The sequence below is a fragment of the Ictidomys tridecemlineatus genome, chromosome 2 (genome assembly GCF_052094955.1).
Source record: "Ictidomys tridecemlineatus isolate mIctTri1 chromosome 2, mIctTri1.hap1, whole genome shotgun sequence".
Lineage (NCBI taxonomy): Eukaryota > Metazoa > Chordata > Mammalia > Rodentia > Sciuridae > Ictidomys > Ictidomys tridecemlineatus.
Window position 1 is genome coordinate 13,365,418 of NC_135478.1, and position 25,885 is coordinate 13,391,302.

The 25,885-nt window shown below is 49.0% G+C and overlaps 2 protein-coding genes across 3 annotated transcripts in view; both read right to left on the reverse strand.

Moving 5' to 3' along the window:
- Window positions 1-2,140: 2,140 nt before the first annotated feature.
- Window positions 2,141-16,204, reverse strand: Slc35e1 (solute carrier family 35 member E1). Its single transcript, XM_005333033.5, has 6 exons — window positions 15,720-16,204; window positions 15,278-15,348; window positions 12,928-13,065; window positions 11,312-11,437; window positions 5,791-6,036; window positions 2,141-5,324 (listed from the first exon to the last, which is right to left on the reverse strand). Exons 1-6 carry the CDS (start codon window positions 16,144-16,146, stop codon window positions 5,094-5,096), a joined length of 1,239 nt encoding a protein of 412 aa, XP_005333090.1. The 5' UTR covers window positions 16,147-16,204; the 3' UTR covers window positions 2,141-5,093.
- Window positions 16,205-18,420: 2,216 nt separating this feature from the next.
- Med26 (mediator complex subunit 26) overlaps window positions 18,421-25,885 on the reverse strand; it is a 53,045-nt gene continuing 45,580 nt past the window's right edge. For both annotated transcript variants that reach the window (XM_005333032.4, XM_040290303.2), the window contains 2 exons: window positions 21,770-21,844; window positions 18,421-21,188 (listed from right to left, as the gene is read on the reverse strand). In XM_005333032.4, the coding sequence (XP_005333089.1) occupies window positions 19,533-21,188; window positions 21,770-21,844 (1,731 nt within the window). In that variant the 3' untranslated portion in view covers window positions 18,421-19,532. The remainder of the gene's footprint in view (window positions 21,189-21,769; window positions 21,845-25,885) is intronic.

A 25,885-nucleotide genomic window follows, 5' to 3' on the forward strand; every position in this document is an offset into this window, starting at 1 on the left:
ATCATGTACACAGACACAAAATCAACGGAGAATATTTGATAACACAAGAAAATATTTTTGGCATATTCTTTTTCTAAGGCCATTACAAAGTAATTTGCATAGTTTTGGGAAAAAAAAAACCATCTGTAATTATCCACCACAGAGCTAACTGCTATAACCTAATCTCTTGTGGATCTCTCCAGAGAGAAACTATATATTAACAAGCACATTTGTATATTTTCCTTAATAATTTTTTTCTACAATACCTTTATTCTATTTACTTTTTATGTGCTGAGGATCAAATCCAGGACCTCACACATGCTAGGAAAGTGCTTTACTACTGAGCTATAGTCCCAGCCTTCATGTATTTTACTCACTGGTATATTTAGGAAATTATTTCCTCTGTATAGGATGTACCTCTTTATTTTTATTTATTCTTTTTTTTTTTTTTTTTTTTTTGTGGTGCTAAGGATTGAACCAAGGAGCACTCTGCGTCTCAGCCATAAATGTCCAGACTGGCCTCAAACTTGTGGTTTGGACTCCTGCCTTAGCCTCCAGAGTCATTGAGATTACACGTGTGAGCCAGTGTGCCCAGCTACCTCCTTCATTTAAATGCCTGCATATAGGTAATTTATTTTTGCTTTGACAGATTTTTAAACTTAAAAAATATATATAAGCTATAAGTTATGAAATATGTAGTGGGTGACTGAAACATACAGGCCCATCCAGACTGGTGGGCTCAGTCACGCAAAGGTTTGGTGTGACTGTGACCTTGCATTCTGCAGTTACTGAGCCACATATGGTTAGCTAGCTGAAAGCTGCAACAGGAGGAATGGTTTAGGTCCTGCCCTGCCCAGGGAAGAGAGGCTGGTTCTAGGGGACACTGGCCTGGACCTGATTGTGTCCACATCACCAGCAAACTTCTGCCTTAAGGAGGTAATTGAGACTCTGGGAGAGGGCATTCCCACATGGGAGTTTGGACTCTACTGTTTGGCTGGGTCTTCACAGGGCCACTTTTAATCCTGACCCTGCACACCAGGCCTAGATTTGTACAGCAGTGACCCAGTCCTGATGCAAGGACTCGGAAACCCTGTTACAATCACAGCAATAAACTGCAAAGCCATTTGGGTTGTCCCTCTATGGGCTGGAGGGTCTAACCAGCAGCAAAGTCCTGTCAGGTGACATGAAAGGCTACTCCTTTGATGGCACAAACTCTTGTGTGACAAAACTGAGGAAAATCAAAAGGCTCTCCCATGGCAGCGGTGCAGGGCAAAAGGCCCTAGGTTTGGGACAGGTCTCTCCCCCGGGGCCCAGGTTGTCCTGTGGGCTGAACAACTATTTCCATTTTCCACTTTGTGTAATCGGTGTACTTGCGCTCTCCTGGCCTCTAATACTGTGATTGTAAACACAAGTCAAATAAAACACTCCAATTCCCCATCAGGCTGCCGAAATGACTGCCCTGCACTCTTTGGCATTTTTTGCGTCCCTCTGACACCGCTTCTTGTGCTCTCTAGTTACACATCTGCAGATGAAGGTGGGAGCTTTCTGGGTGGCAGCCTTACACGTATCAGTTCCTGTTACTTGGCACACATTAAGTGCTTAGTAAATCATTGAACAAGAGGGTTATGCACTGAGACGCTGCACGCCACTGTGGCTGCTCATGTCTTCCTCAGCTGGGCTTGGAGGACAGTCTCTGGCAGGGGTGGTTTGAGCAACATGGGAAAACGGGCTTTGGAGTCAGACAGGTAGCTATATAGCTCCAGACAAGTGACCCGGCCTCTTGGGGCCTCATTTTCATCTATAGAACAAGGTTAATGAAACAACAGGGCTGAGGGTGTGGCTCGGTGTGCTTACAATGCCTGAGGTCCTGGGCTCCATCTCCAGGTCCACAAAACACACCAGAACTGCAAAAAGCCTACCCCTGCACTGGGCACATGACCTCAGTATGAGCTATAGCACAGCCACCACAATGGGCCTGGATTTCCCGAGTCTCTCCTACCTCCTTGAAAACCCACAAATCACATCCTAGTTTCTGGCCTAGAGGGAAAAAATAGGTGAATACATGGAGACGGGAGGACCAAAGCCACCGTACTTGTTGACCTCTTTTACATTTTGTTGCTGGGCATGCTGAACACAGGGTCACTCAAATCTGAGACCAATCTCAATTCCCTGGAGACCATCATTTATTTTTGGTAAATGCCATCATGAATATACAGTTATTCCCACAGAACAGTCGATAGCATTGAAGTCTTGCAAACAGGTGACAATTTAAAAAAAAAATTGGAATTTTCAGGTCTTTTAATAAATTAATGTTCTGGGTTCTTAAGGCTGTAAGACCTTAAGGTATTCGGGTCTGGTTATGGTCCAGAGGTAATAAAGGGTCTGATACATGGTATAGACTAGATACACAGCAAAATTCAAAAACTTAAGTCCTTCCTCATTCGAATGTTATTTGGCTTATCTCCTTTGTCATAAAGGTCTGGTTTCCCCCAAAACGAATGACTTAAAATAAGGTGCATAAAAATTTCATACCAAGTCACAACAGTGAACAAACACTACTCAAAAATGCCCTCTAAGCCTGTTTCTCCTTCTGTAAAATGAAGGAGTTGGGTAGGAGTTACTGTCACAGGCCAGACCACGTCACAGAGGCGTGAAGCACTACAACCCCATCAACGAGGGTGAGGAGAGCAGAGCTGCCCACACGAGGAGGAGGGGGCAGCAGGCCAGGGCACAGGCCTCAAATAGACCCAGTGTCAAGCTGGAACCTTCAAGACTTGAAAGTGTTGACTTTTAACCTGACAAGTTGCTCTAACATGATTGTCGCATTCATTCCAGTGTATGGACTTGCTGTACGTTAATGTACAGAATTAAATATCCCATTTATTAATTTATAAACCATAATAAAACTAGACAGTCATTTCCTCTCACCAGCATGTCTTGCTTTGGAAAAGGAAAACATGTTAATAGGCAAATTTCAGTAACATCAGAAATTTCATTAAACCCAGACAGAGGCATAATTCATTTTGGAGTTCAATGATATGTTTGAGGAATCACTTAACTATAATCATAAACTACCACCATACACCTTTGCAATGCATTCACCAGTGAGAACAATTCAACCACAGTTCCACAGCTTCTGGTGAAGGCACTCAGCAAGATCTTTTCATAAATAACACCGTCAGGATTGTTCTTCCTATTTTACCCAGCAATTGTCTCAAAACCTGGGATCAAAATACTATTAAGCAATGAACAACAGATGGACAAACAGGGATTCTCCTGAGGCTTCTGATGAGTAACTTCGGCAAGGAGCAAAGTGGCCCATTCATAAGCAGACGAAAACCAAACCCTTCAATACAAAATTGCAATTATCAAAAGCAGAAAACAAAACAAAACAAAACCAAACTCCAGTGCAGCAGAAACAGTGTTGCTTCCTCTGGAGCGGGAAACACTGCATTCAACAGGAGATAAAGGGCGAACTGGTGTCCTATCTATGACTCACTGTCCCCACGTGTAGCTGGAAGTTGGGGACAGTGCTGAAGAAACAAGGGCAGATATCACCAAAGACCCCAGAAGTCAAGCCAGTGGTCCCCTCCATGATGCCAGAAGACTAAGGCCACAACTGGAACCCTGCCACCCTGGGGTCCTATAATTTTCCTGATATGATTCTACCCAAAGCCAAACTTCTTTTTCTCTTTTTTTGAGGCAGGGTCTCACCTTGTTGCCCAGGATGGCCTTAAACTTCTGGGATTAGGGGATTCTCCTGCTTCAGCTTCCCCAGTAGCTGGGATCATCGGTATGTACCACTGTGCCCAGCTCATAAACCATTATTGACCAAAGAATCTGATTTGGCAAACAAAATTTTAGCTTGGTGCTCCCCCTTCTCCCCTTCTCCAGGAGACAATTCATCCTTACACACAACACAAACATCACAGACGCAAAACACTGGTGTTGTTGATTACACCAAACACTGAGATAATCTGGATTCCTTCCATTTTCAGTGATTGTGGGCATCAAGAGAAAAGCTTCAGAACTTCATTGCTTCTTACTTATTACCAAACTAGTCAGATAGGCATCACCAGTAGGAACTTGTCTTCTTTTTAACCATTTAGAAATGATGGTTTCTGATCCAAAGCTAGTTTTGCTGTGTCCCCTAATGGGGGCCATGGCATAAAAACACACGACTATAAAATTCTCTAGAAAAATGCAAGATCCTCATAAAATCAAGATCTCCCCACCAAACAGCCTTCCAAGTCATCACTGAAGTGGCCAAGACTCATCTAAAAAGAACAAGTACTACAGAAAAACAGCTTGAACACAACATGATTTCCTACAGATCCCGTGTGCTGCCTGCAGAGGGGACGTGCCCTGCTCTGGCAAGGGAAGAGAAAGGTGGACGAGGATTTCCCTTCCCCTGGACTTAGGTGGATGCCAACTTCAACCTGCAAGTCAAAGACTCAACCTCCAGGAGTCCAGTGCCAGCTGCGGGGCTCGCTCTCTGCAGCGCATGCCAGTGACTGCAGACAGCCTCGGGACTGACTGGGAGACTGGGTCCGCCTCTGTGGCTGCGGTGTCCGGAGCGACTCTCCCAGGCTACTGGCCACATGATGCCCACCTGGTCCTATGCATGTCTGAGCAGTGAAATTAAAGCAGCTAGTCTGTCATTCTCAAGCACCACCCTACAATCCTCTCCTCGACCCCCCCAGGAAATCAGCTCCTGATCACTCCAGGTCTGTATCCATAGGGATCCCCCTTCTCTGGTCCGGGATGTCACCTGGAAAGCTGAGTAAGGAGTGTGACATACACTGCTTGAGGAAGAACTCCACGTGGAAAGGTGAAATTTGGTCAAGAGCTCCATAGGGTCATGGCCGCTGACGATGGACTCCGGGAAGAAAGAGTGTGCCTGGTCTCCATGTGGATCTCCCTCTGCCCAGAGCCCATCGCCATCCACGCGGCAGTCACACCCCCTTCTGCCCACTCGGGGCCAGGAGCCCCTAGGTCTTGCGGTGGTAAGTCACCCACTGTTCTCTGGCAGGGCTGTACATTCACTGCTTGTCAGAGTCTCTGCTGGGGGCTGAGGGAGGGAGTCGCAGGAGGCCCTGCCCCAGCTCTAGGCTCTATACGTCATAGCGGTTCAAAGTGTACGAGTTTGGGTGGCTCTGCCGGCTGTACTGAAAGTGGTCTGTCAGGGTGTTGTTGCGGCCATACTGATAGTCCCCGTACTGAGGGAAGAGGATGCCATTGTGGGGCTTCTCCAGGGGGCTCCGATGGCGCTCCTTGCTGCTCACATCTGCGGTGGAGACTGGGAGGAGGTGCTTCCTGGCTTGCTGGTTTGCATCATACTTGGTCTGCACAGGAAAGAGAGCAATGAGACCGTGGGGCTCATTCACCAGGACACACCCGGGGGGGTCGTCGAGTAGCTCACAATTTGAAGGCCGACACTGAGCAGGGCTCGAGTCTGACCACCAAGTGGTTAGTAGACAACCACAGAGAACAGACAGAAGGAGAAGGCAAGTCCTCCCTGTGAGCCAGGCCACGTACTTAACATGGGACTTAATACCTTTGAGGGGAAGGAGCGAATCCCCAGGCAAGGTTCCAAAGACTGGAAGACCATAACTGGAGTGCTGTGATGACCTGAGGTCATCTATGCAGGAAAAGGAAGGCCAGGTAGATGATGTGGCATCCAGGTCAGTGACCCGGCTGGGAAACAGAGCCTGGGCCTCTAGCTCCCGCCAGGGCCCTCCCTTCCCCCTTCCACCAATCTGAGTGATTTCCTGGGTGCGACACGGACAGCCTCCCTCCCCCAAGGCTCACCTTGTTGTACAGGAAGACCCCCAGGATGGCCGTCATCATGCCCAGGACATTGGTGCTGGTGACTGGGTTGCGCAGCATGATCAGGGACACTGTGATGACCATGATTCTCTTTGTGGCATTAGCCACAGAGTAGCTCAGGGGGCTGATGAGGTTGAGGATGCTGAAGGCAATGACATTCTGGGCAAAGTTACAGAAGCCACTCACAGCCAGGAGCAGGAGTGTCCAGGGCCACTGGGAGACATAGGTCTGCAGAGACAGGGAGGCAAGGATGAGCAGACAGCAGCAGCCCCACATCTCCATGCCCACTTGAAGAGGTGGGGGGAGGGGATGCTGCATCTGTCTTATTAGGGCCCTACAATCAGTTGGTAGGAATCAAGTCCAGGCATGTGGTCATCGTGTCACACCAGGTACTTTATACATATAATCTCTGATGTGGCACAATAATCACTGATCATCTCCAGCCAAGGAGGTAGTGGCTGGGAGAGGTAAGGCCAGGTGCCCAAAGGGTGCAAAACTGGACAGAAACCAAAACTCTTCTTGTTCCTGGACAGAGAATGGCTGGGAGCTCTGGGGTCAAAGTAATAGTTTACTTATTGGACATGATGCATTCTGTAGGATGGAAGGTCATGGACAGACGGCGCCTGAATGTGCAAAGAACCTGGAAATCTGAGAGCAATGGTGTACGCCCATGACAGCAGGCCTCTGGGCAAACTGCTGGACCTCCCTGGTCTGGGTGTCCTCTTCTATATTACCAGAGGGGAAATGGGAGGGATTGATCCCGGCTCTACTGGGCCAATACTGTTCCTGTCAGGATCAAACCAAACTCTGGCTCTGAAAGTGCTACAAAACAATTTTGGGTTGGGGGTGTAGTATAGCTTCATGGTAGTGTGTGTATTCAGCATGCACAAGGCCCTAGATTCCATCCCAGCACCAAAACAACCAACCAACCAAACCCAAAACCAATCTTAGTCCAAACTAACACAAGGAGAGGGGATGTTATCAAAATTTAAGTTAAACCTGGTGTGGTGGTACACGCCCACTACCCCAGCCACTCGGGACATGGAGGCAGGATTGCAAGTTTGTGGTTAGCCTGGGTGGCTCAGCAGGACTCTGCCTCAAAGTTTTAAAAAGAATAAAAAGGACTGGGGGTTTAGCTCAGTTGTAGAGCACTTGCCCAGAATGTGAAAGGCACGGGTTCCAAACATCCCCATCACGTCAAAAAAAAGAAAAAAAAAAAAAGTGGGGCTGGGGTCGTGGCTCAGCGGTAGAGCACTTGCCTAGCATGTGTGAAGCATTGGGTTCGATCCTCAGCACCACATAAAAATAAATAAATAAAATAAAAATCCATTGACAACTAAACAAAAATATTAAAAAAAAAAAGCAAAAGCAAACTTTAGTTAGCCATTCTGACCTTCTGTGGAGTGAGACTGCTGTGATTAAGGTATCTAGAAGTCAAGAGGACACAACTAGCAGAGCTGGACCACAGGACAGGTCCCAGGACAGCCAGACAGGTGAGGAGGAGGCAGCCGGCCCCTGGACAGGTGGCCAGGGAAGCCTACTGCTGAGTATCTACAGACTGCAGGAGTCAACTTTCCAGCACTATAACAAAACACCTGAGGCAGTTAACAGATAAAAAGAAAAGGTTTATTTTGGCTCCCAGTTCTAGAGATTCCTGTCTAAGATTGACTGACCCCATGCTGTGGGCCTCTGGTGAGGGTGGCAAATCATGGCAGGAATATGTGGTGGAAGAAACAGCCTGACTCAGCCAAGAAGCAGAGGCAGAAGGAAGAGGCCACAATCCCCTTCAAAGGCACACCTGCAATGACCTCAGGCTTTTCCACTGATCCTCACCTAAAGGCTCTATTCCCTCCCAAGAGTCCCATCCTGGGGACCAAGCTGTGAACAGCAGGCCTTTGTGGGAATTCAATATCCATTCTATAGCAGAGGTCAACTAGCAAGGGTATAAAAGAGAGAGAAAAATGCAAATGAGGCTAATTTCCTTTTCTTAGGACCATATTTCCTTTGACTGCTCAAAAGTTTTGGATTTGGGAGCATTTTGGGTTTTAGGTTTTTGGGTTAGGGATGCTTGACCAGTAAATTCTAGGAAAATATTCCAAAATCAAAAAAGATAAAACCAAAAAACCTTCCAACATCTGAACCATTTCTGGTCTCAAGATACTCAACCTCTATATCTAACTCATAACACAAATGTCACTTTAGCTGGACATGGTGGTGTGTAGCTGTGACCCCAGCTATGTGGAAGGCTGAGGTGGGAGTTCAAGGCCAGCTTCGGCAACACAGTGAGGGTATGTATGTACATACATAAAATAAGATACAATAAAATGAAATGTCACTTTTTGTGTAAGGAAGGAGCATATTAACAAATATACAAATGTGTTCCCATTTGCAAAGAGAAATTCTGAAAGGTTAAGCCAAGAGCCAAATAATAGTCATACAAGGCGATACGGCAGAGGCAGCACGCTGGAGGCCAGACCTGTCTGAATGACCTTGTTAGTTTGGCTCTGGAACCATAAAAGCTTTTGTTGCTGTTTTATGGTGCTGGGGCCTGAACCCCTGGCTTCTGCATGTGAGGCAAGTGTTCTCCCACTGAGCTGCACACTCCAGCCCCTAAAGTTCCACATGGCCAGTGCCTGGGGGAAGCAACTGGGGAGAACTGAAAACAAATGGGAGCCAAGCCACCGGGCTGCACAACAACCCGATGACATGCACACCACCAAGAATGCTCTCAGAGGGCCTGAGAGCACGGGGTCTCAGTGGCTCATCTTTAATGGAACATATTTTAAGGACAAATGAAGCTGCAAAGAAATCTTAAGGTGCTCTCAGAACTCCAGTGGTGGGTGTCTCATCCGCAGGGCGTCTCACTCTGAAGTGATCACACACGGAAGTCAGGCGAACTAACGTAACGGCAGAACTCTGGTAGGTTAAATAAATAAGAAACGTGGAGAGAAACCAAGCGTGACAGGAAGATATGTAAATAAAAATCAAAGCAGTAAAGATCCCAGAATGTTAAATCAGAGTTAGAATTAATTACTCTAAATCGGTCCCCACTAGTCTCAAGTCCCAGCATCACCTGCCCCCACAACCAAAGTCCACAGACGCTCAAGTCCCTTACATGGATATCTGCATAGAATCTCCATACACAGGGGTGTAGACTTTACATCATCTCCACATGATGTGTGATACCCGACAGAAGGGAATGTTATGGAAACACATGCTAACCTCCACTGTTAAGGAAATTATGACAAGAAAAAAAGTTTGTGCATGTTTGGTACAGACATAATTTTTGTTTCTCATCTGAAGTTGGATGATTCTGTGGATATGAAATCTGTAGATCTGGAGAATCAACTATGTGTATATCTTGTTTTTTGCTGCAAAGGCCTAACAGGAATGTCAACTTAACAGCAATAAGCACACAGATCACCCAGTTTGTGGCACTAAATACCCTACCCCTCTAAAGCAACCTGGGCTCCTAAAGGAGCAGCTGATGGCAGGTTTGGGTCAGGAAGTACCCAAGATGGTGTTGAGCATCTACTGGGACCAAAGCTGATATCAAAGACTGACTGTGGTGCTGAAGGCACAGGGAGCCAATCAAAAGAGGTCCCTCAGCTAAACCAGGACAATTTGAATAGGAAAAAGAATCGATGTAACTGACACACACATGATATATACAAGGAAACTGAAAAAACTAAAGAACTCCCTTGAGTCCCATAAAAAGCAGAAAATTTCAACTATTCCTGATCAATATCTAAAGTGAACTTCAACTCTTTGCTCTGAAAATTGGTAATTAGGAGAGGGAGTTGGGGGCTGGGCATGTGTCTTAGTGGTAGAACATTTGCCTAGCATGTGTAAGGCCTAGGTTTCCATCCCAAGCACTGAAAAAATCAAAAAAAAAAAAAAAAAAAAAAGAAAAGAAAAAGAAAGTCACAAATCCAGCTGCACCATGTTTATCCCTCAATAAACATTTACTTGTCCTTTCTAATTCAGATCAAAAAGAGTAACATTTCCCTCCTTGTTACCACAGTCACCTGCATTAGTTTCTCACATTCTCAAGGCTGAATGTGCAGGTGGCAGGAAGACCTTTATTCCAGTGCTCAAGTGTTTATGAATATGTCTGGAATCAATGAAAACACTGATAGGGCTGATCCCATAAAGGATCTGAGCCCTGTGAGCATGGTTTAGAAAAGTCATAGTGGGACAGAGGGGTAGCTCAGAGGTTGAGCACTTGCCTAGCCTGTACGAGGCCAAGGTTCCAGCCCCAGCTCTGAATGAATGAATGAATGAATAAAAAATTAAAAAAACAGGTAAGGAAGTAAGCCAGTCGATCAGTGGGAATGATGCCAGACGCAGCCTGCAGCTCAGCAACTTGGGAGGCTGAGGCAGGAGGACTGCTTGAGCCCAGGAGTTTGGAGCAGCCTGGGCAGCATAGCAAGACCCGGTTTCAAAACAAAACAAAAAACATCAAAGTGAGATGTGAACGACATTGTCAGAACAGGAAAGAGTCACCCGTGCGGGTGTTTACCGCCTTTATGCTCCCAATCCAAGTGTAGCATCTATTAGCACCTGGGATCAAGCACACCAGAAAGGAAATGCAAAGAAAGTCCACTTCTTGGACTATGTGCAATGTTCTTAAAAAAGAGCCACATGTTGAGAGGGCTGGCTGTCAAATGCTGCTGTGGTTTGGACATGGTGGTCCTCCGAAGGTTCCTTGTTGGGAGGCTTGGTCTTCAGTGTGGTGGGGTTGAGGTGGTAGGATCTTGAGGAGGTGGGGCTCAGTGGGAGGTTCTTAAGTGAACAGGAAGCAGATCCTCTAAGAAATTTGCTGCAATTTGGATAAATGTCCCCACAGGCCCATGTATTAAAGGCTTGGTTGACAGACAGTGGTTCTATTGGGAAGTGGTGGAACCATTAGTGGGTAGGGCCTAGTGGGAGGAAGTTAGGTCATTGGGGGGTGTGCCTTTGGAGGGGATATTGGGAAAACTGGATCCTTCCTGTTTCTCTTTTTTGCTTCCTGTCCATCATGACATGAGGAGACTTCCTTTGCCATGTGCTTTCTGCATAATATACTGTGCCACAAGAGGTTTAAGGTAACAGGGCCAAGAAACCATGGACTGAAGCCTTTGAAACTGATTCAAAACCTTTCCTCCTTTTAAACTGATTATTTCAGGTATTTTGTCATAGCAATGGAAAACTGAGAAACACAAAATTTTAGATCCCAGAGTTTCCGGTTTCTTGTTTCATGCACATTCCCACCATTCTCGTCCACCATGTGATATAGTCAGGGGAGACCTCACTCAAGCCTGTTCCATGCTGTTTGGACGTTGGAGCTAAACCAACCTCCTTATACTGTCAGCCTGCCTCAGATATTTCATCAACAGAAAATGGACTAATACAGATACCAAAAGACTGCTCCAAAGTGGCCACAGAACCATATCTCCCCAACAAAGCACCTATTTTGAAATTACTTAAGAAAATGGTGAGTTCTTAGTGGTGGCCAACTCACCAAGTCACTGCTGACCAGGAAAGTTGAGAGGTCCACCAGCACCCATGTGGGGATCATAAAGAAGACAGCGTGGCAGCCCAGGATGTTCAGCAGGCGGAGATGGTGGATCCGTGAATCTCTCAATACCTGAAGACGATTCAAAGTATAAGTGGCAAGAGTACTCCAGGTACTCAGGCCCAAACACAGTGACTGAATGTTAACCTTGACATCTGACCTTGGGCAGCAAACCTGTAATTGCATCTATGAGACATACAGCACATGCATGAAATAAGCACTATGTTCCACGTATAAAGACCTGAGGAAAAAAAAGGAGCAACACTCAATGCTGGAGAAGACGCAGTGAAATAGGTGTCTGATATTCTACTGGTTTAAGTCTAAACTGGTCTTCTTGAAAAGAACCAGGCAACATATAGAAAAGTTATAAACATCTCATATCCTCTGACCCAAGAACTATTAGTCTATCATAAGGAAAAACCTGAGTCAGAAAAATGTTATGCACAAAGATGTTCATCACTGAAACATTTACAACGAAAAATGGAAAACAGACTGATTCCCAATGGGGAAACTGACTGCATCACTGTGGCATCTGGAAAGTATGTGAGAATTACATTAATTAATAGCAACAATTTTTTAAAAATATTTATTTTTTAGTTGTAGTTGAACACAATATTTTTATTTTATTTATTTATTTTTATGTGATGCTGAGGATCGAACCCAGAGCCTCGCACGTGTGAGGCGAGTGCTCTACTGCTGAGCCACAACCCCAGCCCCTAATAGCAATAATTTTTAATGATATGGGAGGATGCTATTCTATAAGAGCAAATGAACAAAGCAAAAATTTAAATGTACCTAGAATACTGCAAATCTAAGAACTTTGTGGGGAAAAAAGTTAACATTAAGAGTAATCATAACTTAGGCTGGGGTGTAGCTCAGTGGTAGAGAACTTTCCCAGCATGCCCAAGGCCCTGGCTTCAACCCCCAGCACTGCAACAAAAACAACAAAACAGAATACTTATTATCTTTATGAACTTTAGGGAACTATATTTGACTCCATAAAGTAGACACCCTTCGGCAGGAAGACGGGTTTCTTGATTCTTTTTCTCTAGCATCCACCACAGTGCCTGGCACATATTAGGTGTTCAAGAAGTTTTTTGTTTTTTTTTAATTTAGCTGGGAGTGGTGCATGCCTATAATCCAGTAGCTCTGATGTCTGAGGCAGGAGGATGCCAAGTTCAAAGCCAGCCTCCACAACTTAGTGAGGCACTAGGAAGTTGCCTAGTGAGACTTTGTCTCAAAAAATAAAAAGGCCCAGGGATGTGGCTCAATGGTTAAGTGCTCCTTGGCTCAATTCCTGGTACCCCAAATAACCAGCCAAACAAATAATTTATTGGGCTTTTCTCTTATTTTTCCACATTGCACATATTAATGTTATAATAGAAAAAAATTTCAACAATATGATAAACAGAAAATCAGAAGAAACAAGCAGAAAGGGCAACAAGGATTCTTTTCTCTAACATCAAGAAATCACTACTTGGCCAGTGTTTCCAAAACCACCACCAGCCTGCCATCCCCGTACCACAGAAACATCATGCTAGTCTGTGAGGGTGCCCAAATACCTTTTTGGAGAATATGTTCTGAAGCGAGAAGCACAGTGTGGCAGCAAGGGCACTGACAAGTCCCCACATGTCAAATGACAATTCGGTGACGGTGGCCAGCAGGACGCCGCTGATGATGGGGATGAGTGACAAGTACACCTGGAGGAGGAGGGCAGGACAGGCTGACCGTCAGAGCAGAGAGGGGCCACCCACCCCAAGGCCTGCAGGAAAGTCTCAGCTTCTCTCTTCTCCCTCACCTAAGACATGCATCTGCCACTTTGGAAATTAATGTTGCTATGACAGAGCCGTTGGGGGTGAGTGGGAGAAGATGGAGCACCTGGGGCAGGGCTTGTGTCCTTGTGGGCAGTCTTGCCCATATTGTCACCCCCATCAAGAACCCTGCCCAGGGCCACAGCTGGGCCTGGTCTTAACCTAGAAATCTATCCAGCTGCTGGCCAAGCATCAGGATTTGAAACCCCAGTCCTCCGAAAGGCTTCCCACCACTCACTCTTATTTCAGGCTCTAATACAGTCATCTGGCTAGGACATTCCACCTTCTCCTGCTAGTGACCTCTTACCCCAGAGGTCTCAGTTCATCCACCCAGAACTGATCTTGACCTCCCTATACCCTGGTAGATTCCTGTGCTGTGTTCCCACTGCCCAGGCCTGAGCTAATACAGCAACCCACTAGAAAAGTCACCACATCATCTGGCCTACATCGGACTAGGCCCAGCTTTAGGGAAAGTCATGTTTGCTGCTCTCTCCAGGTGACCAGCACACAGCAGCCGCTCAGCAACTGTTGGTTGAATGAACCAGCAGCAAACATGATAAGAGGCCTTCCAACAGGCACAGAATTCCAGGTGGCTAAACAGCTCCCAGTTTCCAGAATCCATACTTCATGTCTGACTCTCCTGACTCCTGAGCTACAAAGAATATTCTCAAAATAGGTAGATGTCCCTGAAGGGGCAGACTGAAGGGAACAGACTGGAGGACCTGAATTCCAGCTTCTGCCTTCCTGGCTATGGCTCTCAGGTATAGGACTCTCTTCTCTGAAGTTCAGTTTTTTCCTTGAGATCAGGTAACAAAGATCTGCCTTATCTGCTTTGTGGGGTGGGTCCAGAAATTATCACATCGTTATCATTAGTCTGTCTACCTATCAGGGCTAATCCTTAGTCTTTTCCAAACTGTGTGAAGTTTCTGGCAACTTGCCAAGCTGGGTACAATGTCTTGTCCAACGAGAAACCTGATAAACACATGTGCTATCAGGTGACGTAGCTGTACACCTTCCAGGCAATTCTGACCCCCAGGAGGCCAATCACACCTGACGTCACCATAGGGAAGTGCTACAGAGCACACACAGGACTTGTTAGGATAAAGACAGGCTAGAATAAAAATCCTGGCCAGAGGTGGCCCAATTTCTAAAAGCTGATCCAGGGCACTGCTGCTCCGAGTTACATAAAGTACAGGATGCCAGAAACCGACCACTTGGACGAGGCATTGTGTCCAGCATGAAATGGGTTCCAGCTGGGACAACAGGAGTCTCGTTTCCACTTCCAGACACAAGGCAAGGCTGGTTCTGGCTAAACCCACAGGTTCTCTTGCACTGAGCCAGGAAATACCCTGGCTTGGCATCTTCAACAGGCTCTGGACTGTGCTAGGAGCATCTTCTTTGTGCAGCCTTGAGTCCCACTTGCTATTTTCCCTTCCATCACAATTCCTGACTGGTTTAATTTCTAAGACTTTGCTGGATTTTGCCAACACCAAACTCCTTTGTCTAGCATCTTATGATCCACAAAGTCCCCTATCTAAGCATTTTTTCTTGGAGAGAAGTAAAAATCTGTGAGAGTTCCGATCCATTCCCTGGTCCCACTGAAGGTACCTTGCCAAGATGGGACCAAGCCATCCATCACCTACCAGCAATGCAGGTAGGGAATCAAAACTCAAAGAAAGGGCTGGGGCTTGTAGCTCAGTGGTAGGGTGTTTGCTTAGCGCATTTGAAGCACTGGGTTTGATCCTCAGCACCACATATCAAGAAATAAGTAAAATAAAGGTATTGTGTCCATCAACGACTTAAAAAAAATTAACTATAAAAAAAAAGAAAGAAAGAAAGAAAGAGAGTTAGACTTGAGAGGGATGGAGGTTTTCCTGAAACTAAACCACAGAGATCACTCAGGGATACACATCCCACACACCACTGTTTGCAGGGTGATTCCAGGACATTAGCAGTAAAAGGGCCACTGGAGAACTCTACACTGACTTCCTTATTTGACAGGAAGCCAGGCGGTCTGCAGGCCAGAAGCCTGAACCACCAGTTACCAGCTGGACAATTGCTGGGAATCCCCCATTTGCCCAGGCTCCTGCCAGGGCATTACCTTGGTGCTCTGCTTCTCCTTCATGATGATCCGGGACAGGAGGACCACCCAGATGGGCATGGTGGCCTTGACTGCAAAAAGAGGAAAGGGCATTCAGTGGGCTGCCTGACTTCCCTGAATTCACCAGGAGTCTGTTCCACCTCTCGTGAGATGGAGTTTTGGCAGCCCTTCAGACTTCTTCAGTCCTTCGCTTTTTATAGGGTTTCTTCCCAACCCCAACAGTTGGGCTCGCCCTACTCAGCTTCCAGTTCCTTTCTAACCCCTTTCCTCCCCGAGAGTCTGGTGCCTGGCCCTTCTCAGCCCAAAGTTCTGGCGGCTTCTCAGACTTAGTTCTGGGTTTTTGTCTACCGGGAAGCGCCCAGGGAGATGCACTCCTAACCCTGCACCGAGGCCCCAGGCGGCGCGCCCCAGCCACCGCCCCCTGGCCGGACGTGACACCTACCAGTGTGCGCGTAGGACACCGGCACTTTCCAGATGCTGACGTGCGCTGACACGGACGCGAAATACTTGCCAAAGGCGAGTGGCAGCACGTAGCGAGGGTAGAACCGTGGCGGCAGCAGCGGGCCAGCCGATGGATGCGGGCCGGGCCCGGGAACCGAGACAGGCGGCGCGGGGGGCACACGCCAGGCGCGCAGGAGCGGCGGGAGTCCCGCGCACAGCGCCAGGATGTGGCACAGCGACACGGTGACCGGGAACGGGAAGGCGCTAAGAATCACCTTGTTGACCACGTTGCCGCCCGCGCTCAAGGCGTACCACAGCAGGCACAGCGCTGCCACCCGCGCGCCCTCGCGCGCCCCTCCGCCACTGCCCGTTGCACCTTGGCCCCCAGCGCCCGCGCCCGCGCCCGCCGCTGCTGCCGCAGCCGCCATCCTGCCCCAGCGGCCGCCCCTTCCCGCCCGCCCGAAGGCCCGACGCCGGGCGGGGGCGGGGCCGGCGGGGCGGGCGCGTCAGCTAGCGCCGCTCCCCATTGGTAGTTGTTCTTGTACGTCACCGCCGCGCGCCGACCGATGCGCCCGCCACCACGTCTGGAGTGCAGGCCCCGCCCTCTTGGAGATACGTTCTCGGAAGGGGCGGTTCCGAACCCGGAAGTGAAACGAGGGGGTTACTCGTACTGGGAGTGGAGCTCGTTTTTCTCTCTTGGGCTTCTCTCGGGGACCCTTGCGGAGCCCCGAACGGAATGGGCGAGTGAAAGCGCGAGAGTGCTGCCTCGTTAGAGTCTGGATGGGCGATCAAGCTGGAGGTTTAAACCTCGGGCTTAGCGGCACATCGGCGACCTCCGAGCAAGATTCCTGAAGAGCTAAACGGTTACGGACACCGAGAAGTTAAAAAACCTTCCGGGGGGAAAAACTAGACTGTGAAAAGATTTCCTAGAGCCAGATTAATACTGCAGTGCCAGGGCGGACGCGCGTAGTCGGACTCCGACGAAAGGGCCAGCCCTGACCTTGTTCTCAGCGAGTTGGGGGAGCCACCGAGGTGTGCGGCTGACGAGCCTGGCCCGAGCTTCATCCCTCCGAGCAACGCTGTGCGGTAGGTGTTAACTATCTCCATTTCGCAGACTGGCAGACCGAAGCCCAGAGGGGAAGCGACTTGTCTCAGGTGACACGGCTAATTTGGGGGCCGTGGCCATAACAGCCAGCTTGGACACCTGTCTTCAGAACGCTGCAGAAGTGGGCAGTACTTGGCACGACAAAAGATGCCCAAGGACCGCCCGGATAGACCACTCCCTCAAGCGCCAGTGGAGGAAGAGAAGACTGTTTTCAGCAATATGATCTTATACTAAAGGACTGGTTTGTTCCAAAAGTCATGTGCTACCAACTTCTTGTCGACGAGGAGTTGGTTCTCTTTTATATGTTCTTACTTGGCAAGTTAGAAAGTGGCAACCCAACTTAACTCCAAATGCTGGTGGGTGTCTGTCTTAAATTATCGTTGTGTTCTGGAAAGTGGACAATTTGTGTACCCTGTGCTTTCTGCATACTTAAGACCTAGGTGTGGTAGTCTCTGCAAGTGGGGTGGGAGTAGTGGCCTGTGCCAAAGCCCAGGTCTGAGAAAAGGAGACGCTGATGGGTCGTCAACCTCTGTACCCTAATATCCTCCAGCTGTGCCTATGACCTTTGGTCACAGAATAACATCACATTCTAGGGATACCAGAATGTAAGCCGAGCTTAATTAGCTATAGTGGAGGTAGGAAAGTAGCTAGTTACTCCACAGCATAGCTGTGTCACAATTCCACTGCCATATTTCTGGTTTCTTAAGCTTTTATTGTTTTTAAGTTTTTAAAATTTAGTCCTCACAACTCTTCATTCTCCAATAGGAACAAGGGCATAAGAGTCGAAAGACTGGCTCAGAGCCATGCAGCTGTTAGATGGGAGCAATCTCCCACTGCCCTCAAAGTCATGTCTCCCACTGCTCTTTTCTTGGGATGGGAGTATAGGGTGTGTTCTGAGGCAGGAGGATGGCAAATTCAAGGCCTGACTTGGCAATTTAGCAAGATCCTGTCTGAAAGTTTAAAAAAGGGCTAGGGGGCTGGGGTTGTGACTCAGTGGTAAAGCATTTGCCTAGCATGTGTGAGACACTGGGTTTGATCCTTGGCACCATATAAAAGTAAATGTATTGTGTCCATCTACAATTAAAAAAAAGGCGGGGGGAGCTGGATGTGGGTTCAATCCCCAGTACCACCATACAAAACAAAAAAAACCCCATCACCAACCAGGTACTAAGGCAGCCTCAGGCATGCGTGAGGAGCTGGCAGCCCAGGGCTGGGATGCCTGACACACAGCTCTGCACCTCTGGGCCATGCCATGTTAAGAATATTTGTGGGATAAAATGATAAACTTGAGCTATGGAGCCTGCTGTAGAGGACTTCTCTGTGGGGTGGGTGAAGTCTGGATGAGACAGGGTAACATTCCCTGATACTGTTTTGTGGACTGTTGCCCTAAGCTAGCAGGTAGCTCTGAAAAAAAGACAAGTAAAAGTCCACTAAATGCAGCAGAAAGCTAACAGGCAACTTGAAAACTGTAACCTACTTGCCTTATGAGCCTGCAAGTCTAGATGTGGGACTCCCTGGCTAAGCCATAATCCAGGACAGGGCTGATTAGTGGTGAAGATTCAAATGAGAAACGATTTCCAGACTGGTTGTGCAAATGTTTTTTTTTTTTTTTTTTTTTTTTAATTTCCACATTTATATCACAAGGTGTCCACTTACTGGACCAAATAGCAAAGTTGCTCCCTTCTGTGTCCTGAGAACACAGAAGTCTAGGTACTGTACATTCACTAAGGCTCCTTGTTTTTGCAAATCGCGTTTATGACAAATAACCATAAGGCAAACGAATCTAAAGGAATGGTTATGAGTGTTTCCAGCGTACAGACAGGTCTCCCCTCTTGCCCAGCAGTACAGCTTACACACCAGTAGCACCCACGGTTACTCTTAAGTTGGTTGGTTGGGATTTTTTGTTTTTTTTTGGGGGGGGGGGGCGCGCTCCAGAAAGGTGAAATTTTCTAGATATGCATAGGAAGGAAAAAGAAAAGGGAGAAGGAAAGGAAAGTTACTTGGCTGGTGGTCAGAAGGAATAAAGGATGAAAATAAACTCAAGAAAACTTAAATTTCTGCAGCATTTCTTTAAGAACTGGGTTTTAACTGAAACCAGATACAAATGGGTGGATGCCCATGGAGTGTGGGTTAAGCTAGCTGGCCCTTTGGCCAGCCTGCATATTGCCAGTGGCTCGCCACAGCCAAGAAGCTTCCAGCGCATGATGGAAAACACTGGCTGGCCAGTGGCTGGGTGGGGTGCGAACACAGGCTGAGGTGCAACCCGCTGTCTCACAGACACTGGGCTAAATCAAAGAACAGAAAATACAGAGATGAGATGCATACGTCTGTCGCTGTGTTAAACGTAACCTCTCCTGTGCCTGCCTGCAACTGAGGTCCCAGTGTTCAGGTGCTGGAGAGTGTCTGCACCTCTTCCGGGATAGGGGACTAACGCTTTTTATAGCTGGTTTGCTATAGAGTTCTGAACTCACTTTGCCGTCCTTCCTTCTGCGCGGTCCTTCCTTTTCAATTTTGTTAGTAAACTGGTAGCAGCATTTCACAAAAGGAGGAGTTTGGAGGGAAGAGCGCAGAGACCGCGTGACTCCCGCCCCCTCCCTCCCACCTGGGCTGGACTTCCCGGGTTGCCAACTGCTGGAGGCAGCTGGGCCCAGCCACCGGCCTGCCCTGGCTACTGCAAGGTGGGAATGCACTTTGTGGCCAACGGGCCTGTCAGTCCAAGCTAACATAAGGCAGAACGTTCAACCGCCCGTCGTCACCGTGCGGGTCGAGTGATATGCACTGTGTCCAGTCATACCAGTTACCCTGTGTGTCCTGACACCCGTTCACCCCTGGCCACTGGTGGGCCTGGATTCTGTCAAGATCGTCCTGTGTTACCTCTCGGCTCAGCCCGGGAAGGTCCGTGGGCGGCCCATGAGGCACCAGCACATGTGGCTGCCTGGCCCCTCGCCTGGTGCTCTCCTCCTGCTTCAGGTATTCAGACATAAAGTGGTGAGCCCCTGGGGTCTGTGCGCCTGATGACGAGAGCAGGCTGCTCTGCCTGCTCAGGTAGGACTGTATGATCTCGTTGCGCGACAGCTCCTTCCAGTTCGTCTGCTCAAAGGGGCTTTGGAGGCTAGCCTTGGCCTCCTGCTTATCCAGTTCTGTCCTAGGTGGCTGCTCTGTGTGCACAGGGCTGTCTGCCCGCACTGGCTCTTTCTGGGTCAGAGGTTTGATCTGTCTTGTCATGGGGTCAAAGGTGAGCTTCCGCTCTTTTAACCGGACGGGCTTGACGCCCGCCTCAGCCATTTGCCCGTCCAAGTTAACCGTGTAGTCTCGAGGTCGGTACCTCTTTTTCTTTTTATTGTCCGAGCCACCAGAGGAAGCAGCATCGCTGTCTGCCTTGGAGGAGTCTGGGGAGAAACCCGCCCGTGACAGGAGGGATTCAGCTGGAAGCAGCCCTGCCTTGCAGCCTGGCCCCACCAGCCGCTGGTGGCCCTCAGACTGCTCCAGCCAGCGCATAGGGCTGTCCGTGCTGGGGAGCAGCTCTAGCCTCCGCACAGGCGGTGTGGATGGCTGGGCCAGTGGAAGCGGTGATGGCACCTGTGTAGCATCGAGCGACTGGGGCCGTGGTGAGGGGCTGGGCACAGAGCCCTTGGGTGCATATGGGCTCCGCTGCCGGGCAAAGGAGCCCTCATGCCGTGAGTTCCGGGGGCTGAAAGAGCAGCGAGGGGGAGCCCTGGGGTGGGGAGGGCCTGGAGTCTCGTCCACCCTGTCCAGCTGCTGCAGCACTGAAGCCTTTGTCTGCAAGCAGGGTCCAGGGGACTTGCCCAGGCTTGGGGAGCTGGTATGCGGCCGCACGGCGTTGACAGGGATCTTGCTGCTGTGCTTGTCGTTCTCGCTGGGCTCCAGGCGGCTGCCTTCAGAGCCCGAGTGCCCACTGCCATCCAGGGGGCTGGGGAAGCTCTCTGGGCTCCCACTGATCCCATTGGTGGGGAGTGGGGATGAGTTGGGGACTAGGGGGTCATGAGTAGCTTTGGAAACCTTGGGAGGTGGCCCAGGGTGTCCAAGGTCACGCTGGTCCCCACGACGCTTGCGGCTGCCCAGCCTGTCCAGCCGTTGCCCAGGCAGCCTCTGGATGTCGTTGCGGTTCTTCAGGTCATGGATGCTCTTGGGTGTGCCAGCCGTCCCCGCCTCCGGCCGGCAGTTGTGGGCACCTCCATTGGCTGAGCCAGCGGCCCCGGCCAGACCCCGCAGCGCTGCCTCATTCTGGTGCACTGGCTCAATGAGCTTCTGCCAGCTGCGCAGCAGCTTCTTTGCCCGCTTGGCGAGCTCCTCGTTCTTGGTTTTTTTACGGACGTCGTTGATGAGCTTCCCAAGTCGTGTTTCCTATAAACAGAGAGAGTGACATACTTTTAGGAGAAGGACTTCCCCATGAAAAGGGAGCTGATCCAGAGAAGTGCCCCCAGCTTTGAAATGACTCCTTCTCCATTGACCCCCAAACTGTCAGCTTCTCAGATGCAAATAGGGATTTCTGGTCCTTTGTGATGATATAAATTCTCAAAGACAGTCCTCAGACCTTAGTGTCCCAGGGCCGTAGGCAGATTTCTCAGAAGCAATGTCACACAGCCTCCTGGTGCCTGGAAACTCAAGGCCACTGCAAGGACACCTGCCAGGTGAGAACATTCCACAGCCAAGGCAACGGCACAGCAAACCTGGTCTTCAAATGGAGGGCCAGGGACAGTGCCACTCACTGGAGCCTCCCCATGCATAGGCCAAGATGTGCAGGGTGTGGAAGGAGTAGGGTCAAGGATTAGAAACACCTCATTCGTGCAGTGCTGCATGGGAAGACAGCACACGGGCACATGACCCCACTCTGTCCTCTGAAGGCATGTAATTATTGAGGAAAGACAGCTGAGGTTGCCCTTGCTTCCCCATTCTGCCCCCTAGGCTTGGGCTGAGGTACTCACCTCCAGTGCCTCTTTGGTAATGGGGTATCTCTCCAGGCTGGAGATGACTTCCAACACCGCCACCATGTTCCGGATCTGTAGAACAAGAGTCATGTGTCAGGCCCCTGTCTTCTCTTCTAGAAGACTGGGTAGCCCAGGGCCACCCCACTCCCATTTCTGAAGCCTCCTACCTGCTCCCAGGACTAGCATGGCACCCAGTGTTCACCTCCATCCAACTGTCCACTCTTCCAGGGCATGGCATACCTCTGGTGTACACATGTTCACACCTGCCTCCCCTCACCCAGCTGACACTCAGGAGGCTATGAAATGAGGCCTGCTCCTGATACATGAGGTGAACTCTGCCTCCTCAGGGGTGTTGGGGCTGAAGAACTCAACAAAATGCACAAAGTTTCAAATCAAAAGATCAGCACCCTCCAAAACCAATCAATTTAATGACATTAACAAGGCCTTTAGAGTTCATCTGAACACACCAAAAAAAAAATAAATAAATAAACCAAAACAGTAAAACATCACAGGGGCTGGGGTTGTAGCTCAGTGGTAGAGCGCTCACCTAGCACATGCAAGGTTCTGGGCTTGATCCTCAGCACCACATAAAAATAGATAAATAAAATAAAGGTATTGTGTCCAACTACCACTGGGGGGAAATATATATATATATATACACACACACAATCACATATATACATACATATATACATAACACACACACACACACACAAATATGTGTATGTAAAACATCATAAACTGGGAGGAGACGGGCCACAAAGCCCCAGACAGAAGGCATGAACTGGCACCTTTGCATACAAAATAGCCGATGTCAGCTCCAGTGACCAACTTTAGCAGGAGAATGCAAACTGAATTCATAAAGGGATACATGCAGACCAGCAGTTATGGTAATGCCAGGTAGTCCTGGGTACTGCACACTTTCTAAAGTGTTAGACTTTACCTGGCAGTGTGGAAAATGCACTCCATCCCTTCCTTTTATGATCTTGCTATGAGCCAGTTCTGTTCTGAGCACTTTCTGTATATAACTTAATATTTACAACAAGCCCATGGAGCCAGTACTATTATTTTTACTTTGCACAGATAGGGATGACACAGAAACCCCACTGTCTCCAGTGTTCCTGGTTGTTAACAGCAATCTCATATACTAAGGAAACTCCTGCTTACAGAAGCCGGAGTTGACCCAACACAGCAGGTCATAGTAGCCAAATGTAACAAGCAGGTGTCCACCAAGATTTGAAGGAAATCACTACTAAAACAAGCTACAAGTTTCTAGAAAACACATAGGAGAATATCTTTGCAAACTGGGGATAGGCAAATGTTTCTTCGTAGGAGCCCCAAACACTAACTGTCCAAGAAAAAATACAGACAAGCTGGACTTCATCGAAATGAAGAACTTCTGGTTTTAAGACAGTTGGACACATATTGCCAAAACCTACCTGGTGAAGAATCTGGATGCAGGTCAGCCACCCCCTACCAGCAGCTACAAGGTTTCTGACAGGTTGGCTGGAAACAACCCTATAAAGCCCCCATCTTTCATGAGATTCACACAACGGGCATATTACACCAACCCCTCAAGCATGCCGTGACACTGCGCACAATGCAGTCGCACAATACAAGTAAAAGCTACATGAAAAAAAGGCAAAGAAAACTACATCCCACCCAGCCACTGGAGTGTCGCTTGCATTTTCCCCCCAAATATACCATTTAGTAGGCACATATATACACTTATCACACATTTAAAAACCAAAGCAAGCCAGCAATGGCTCTATACCTTGCTTTTTTTCTCACTTAACATCAGAAACATCCAGCATCAAACAGACCTCTTAACTTGGTTCATCTGTGCCTTCCAGCAGGGGGAAGGTCACACTTTAATGCTAGGGCGGGAGTGGGGACCACAGGCCTCATCCTCTTGCCATCACAAACAAGGCTGCAATCAGCATCTGTGGTAGACTCAATTCCAGGCTAATGCACCAGTAGGCAAAGGAGCAGCAGGCCCCAGGTTTGAGAAGGACGTTCATTCAGCCCCCAGGGAGACTGCATCAATTACATTCCCACAAGGTGCCAGAACAGGGTGGAGAAGAGAATTTCCCACATCCTGCAAGACTGTGGTGTTAGTTTCTATCACCAGTTTAGCTGCTTGGATAGCACACATTTATCATCTCAGGCTCTGGAGGCCAGAAGTTCAGTCCAGGTCTCCCTGGACTAGGATCCTGGTGCTTGCAGCTGTACTCCTTTCTGCAGGCTCTTGGGGGAGAATTCGTTTCCTGCTCCTGAGTGTTGGCAGATGTCCATTATTATGGCTTTGGAACCCGGGTCCCTGTTTTGTTGCTATTACCCAATGGCTATTCCCAGCTTCTGGAGGGTACTATATCCCTCAGCTCATGGCCCTCCCTCCATCTTCAAAGCCAGCAAGGGCTGAGGCCTCCTCACATCACAGATCCCTGATCTGCGGGGATGATCCAGGATCAACTCCCTTCCTCCAGTCTATAACCTTAGCCATGTCTGCCTGTGAGGTTGCACAGGCCCAGGTTCCAGAGTCTAGCATATGGTCATCTTGCTGGCCTCATGTTTTCCTGGCTTTCCTAATATTTTGCCCATTTCCCGCTGAAGGCAGAGAATTCATGTCTCCTCTGATGTAAAGTTGCACAGTGACCACAGAGCAAGGACAGTGGCTTCCATGCTGCCAACACTGCTCTTACAAAGCTGTCCCTCTGCCAATGAGCCAATTCACTCCTTGCTTTTGATGTTCTTGTCTGTGAACACATTCAGACTGCTCTAATACATCCGCTTCAAGCTTTGTCAAGGGGTGGGGTGACCCAACAGGAGACACAGCTGATTCTGTATTATCCCTAACATGCGACGGGCAGAGATTCAATGCAAGAGAAGACTGGGCAGTGAGGAGGTCAGTTGCAAAGGGCCAACTGCTCCCTGACCCTGGGATTCCTGTACCCATGGGGCTCCTGGGCTTGCCACATGTCCTCGTCTCCACCCCAGTGATCTCACCCTGGTATATTTAGAGCCCTGGGTACCCACATACTCCTGAACCAGCAGTCCTCACAGAGCGGAATGCTGCTCAGGCCCAGCAAGCCTGGCGGCACAGAGTGTCCTTGTCCTTGAGCAGACATCGTCCTGCTACCAGGCAGGAGGGAGGAGGCACAACACCTGGGCAACTCCAGGGTCTGGCAATGAGTTGGCGCCTCAGAACTCTCTGCTGAACCAACAGCCATCCAGAGAACCTCCTGGAAACTGTGTGGAAGCTGGGGGCATGGCGTGAAGGTCGGAAGGTCCTGCCCATGTGCTCACGTGTCCCACAGCTTTGGAGTGCACAGAGGGGCCTTCAGCTTCCAGGAAGCCTTGCAGAAAATCCTTTGTTTTCTATGTCCTTCTGTGGACCCCTTTCTGCACCGCCCCCCACATCTTGCATGAAGGCTACTCACCTGAGGAATCCCTGGAGGAAGGTGAGCCCTTGAGAGCTTGAAGGCAGCTGGTAATACCAACTGTGCTGAGGACAAACGGTCCAAAGCAAAGAGTGGCTGCTACACCCTGTCCTGCTCTTCCCCCTCTTGGGCTGTGGTGGCAGGAGCTCTGAGTCTTGTGTGGGGAGTACCACACCTAGGCATTCCAGGGGCAGTCAATCAGGCCCCCAGGGACCAGGAAAAGGATCTAGTGCAACGGAGTGAGGGCTCCCTATGTCCTAGTTCCCACCTGGCCTACCAGGGAGGAGAATGCAGACACAGGACTTCAGAAATCTGACAGCCCCACAGAGCTTTTCACAGCTGAACAGTCTGTCCTAGAGAATGCCTGGCACCCAAACCAGCACTGGGTCCCACAGGAGCAAAATGTGAGCAGGTTCCTCACCTTGGTGCTCCTGCTCAGTCTCAGAAAGGCCAGCAGGACCCTCAGGGCAAGGAGTCACAGGGGGAGGGATGGGGACACTTGTGGCAAGGGCAGCATGCCAGCAAACAAAGCCCATATGGAGGTCAGAAAAGGATGGGACAAACAAGATGTGTCCCCTGGGCCTCCAAGTTGGGAAGCAGGAAAGAGTTGGAATGATGGGAAGGGAGGTAATGAGACTACGCTAAAACCCTAGAGAAGGGATGAACCTGAAGA

Excerpts from the sequence above, each read along its gene's own strand:
- Slc35e1 (XM_005333033.5), bottom strand. The coding sequence starts at position 16,146 with ATGGCGGCTGCGGCAGCAGCGGCGGGCGCGGGCGCGGGCGCTGGGGGC. Across the intron at positions 6,037-11,311 it reads TCCTGGTCAGCAGTGACTTG|ACCTATGTCTCCCAGTGGCC; the intron begins GTGAGTTGGCCA and ends CTGTCTCTGCAG. Across the intron at positions 5,325-5,790 it reads GGGTCTTCCTGTACAACAAG|ACCAAGTATGATGCAAACCA; the intron begins GTGAGCCTTGGG and ends TTTCCTGTGCAG.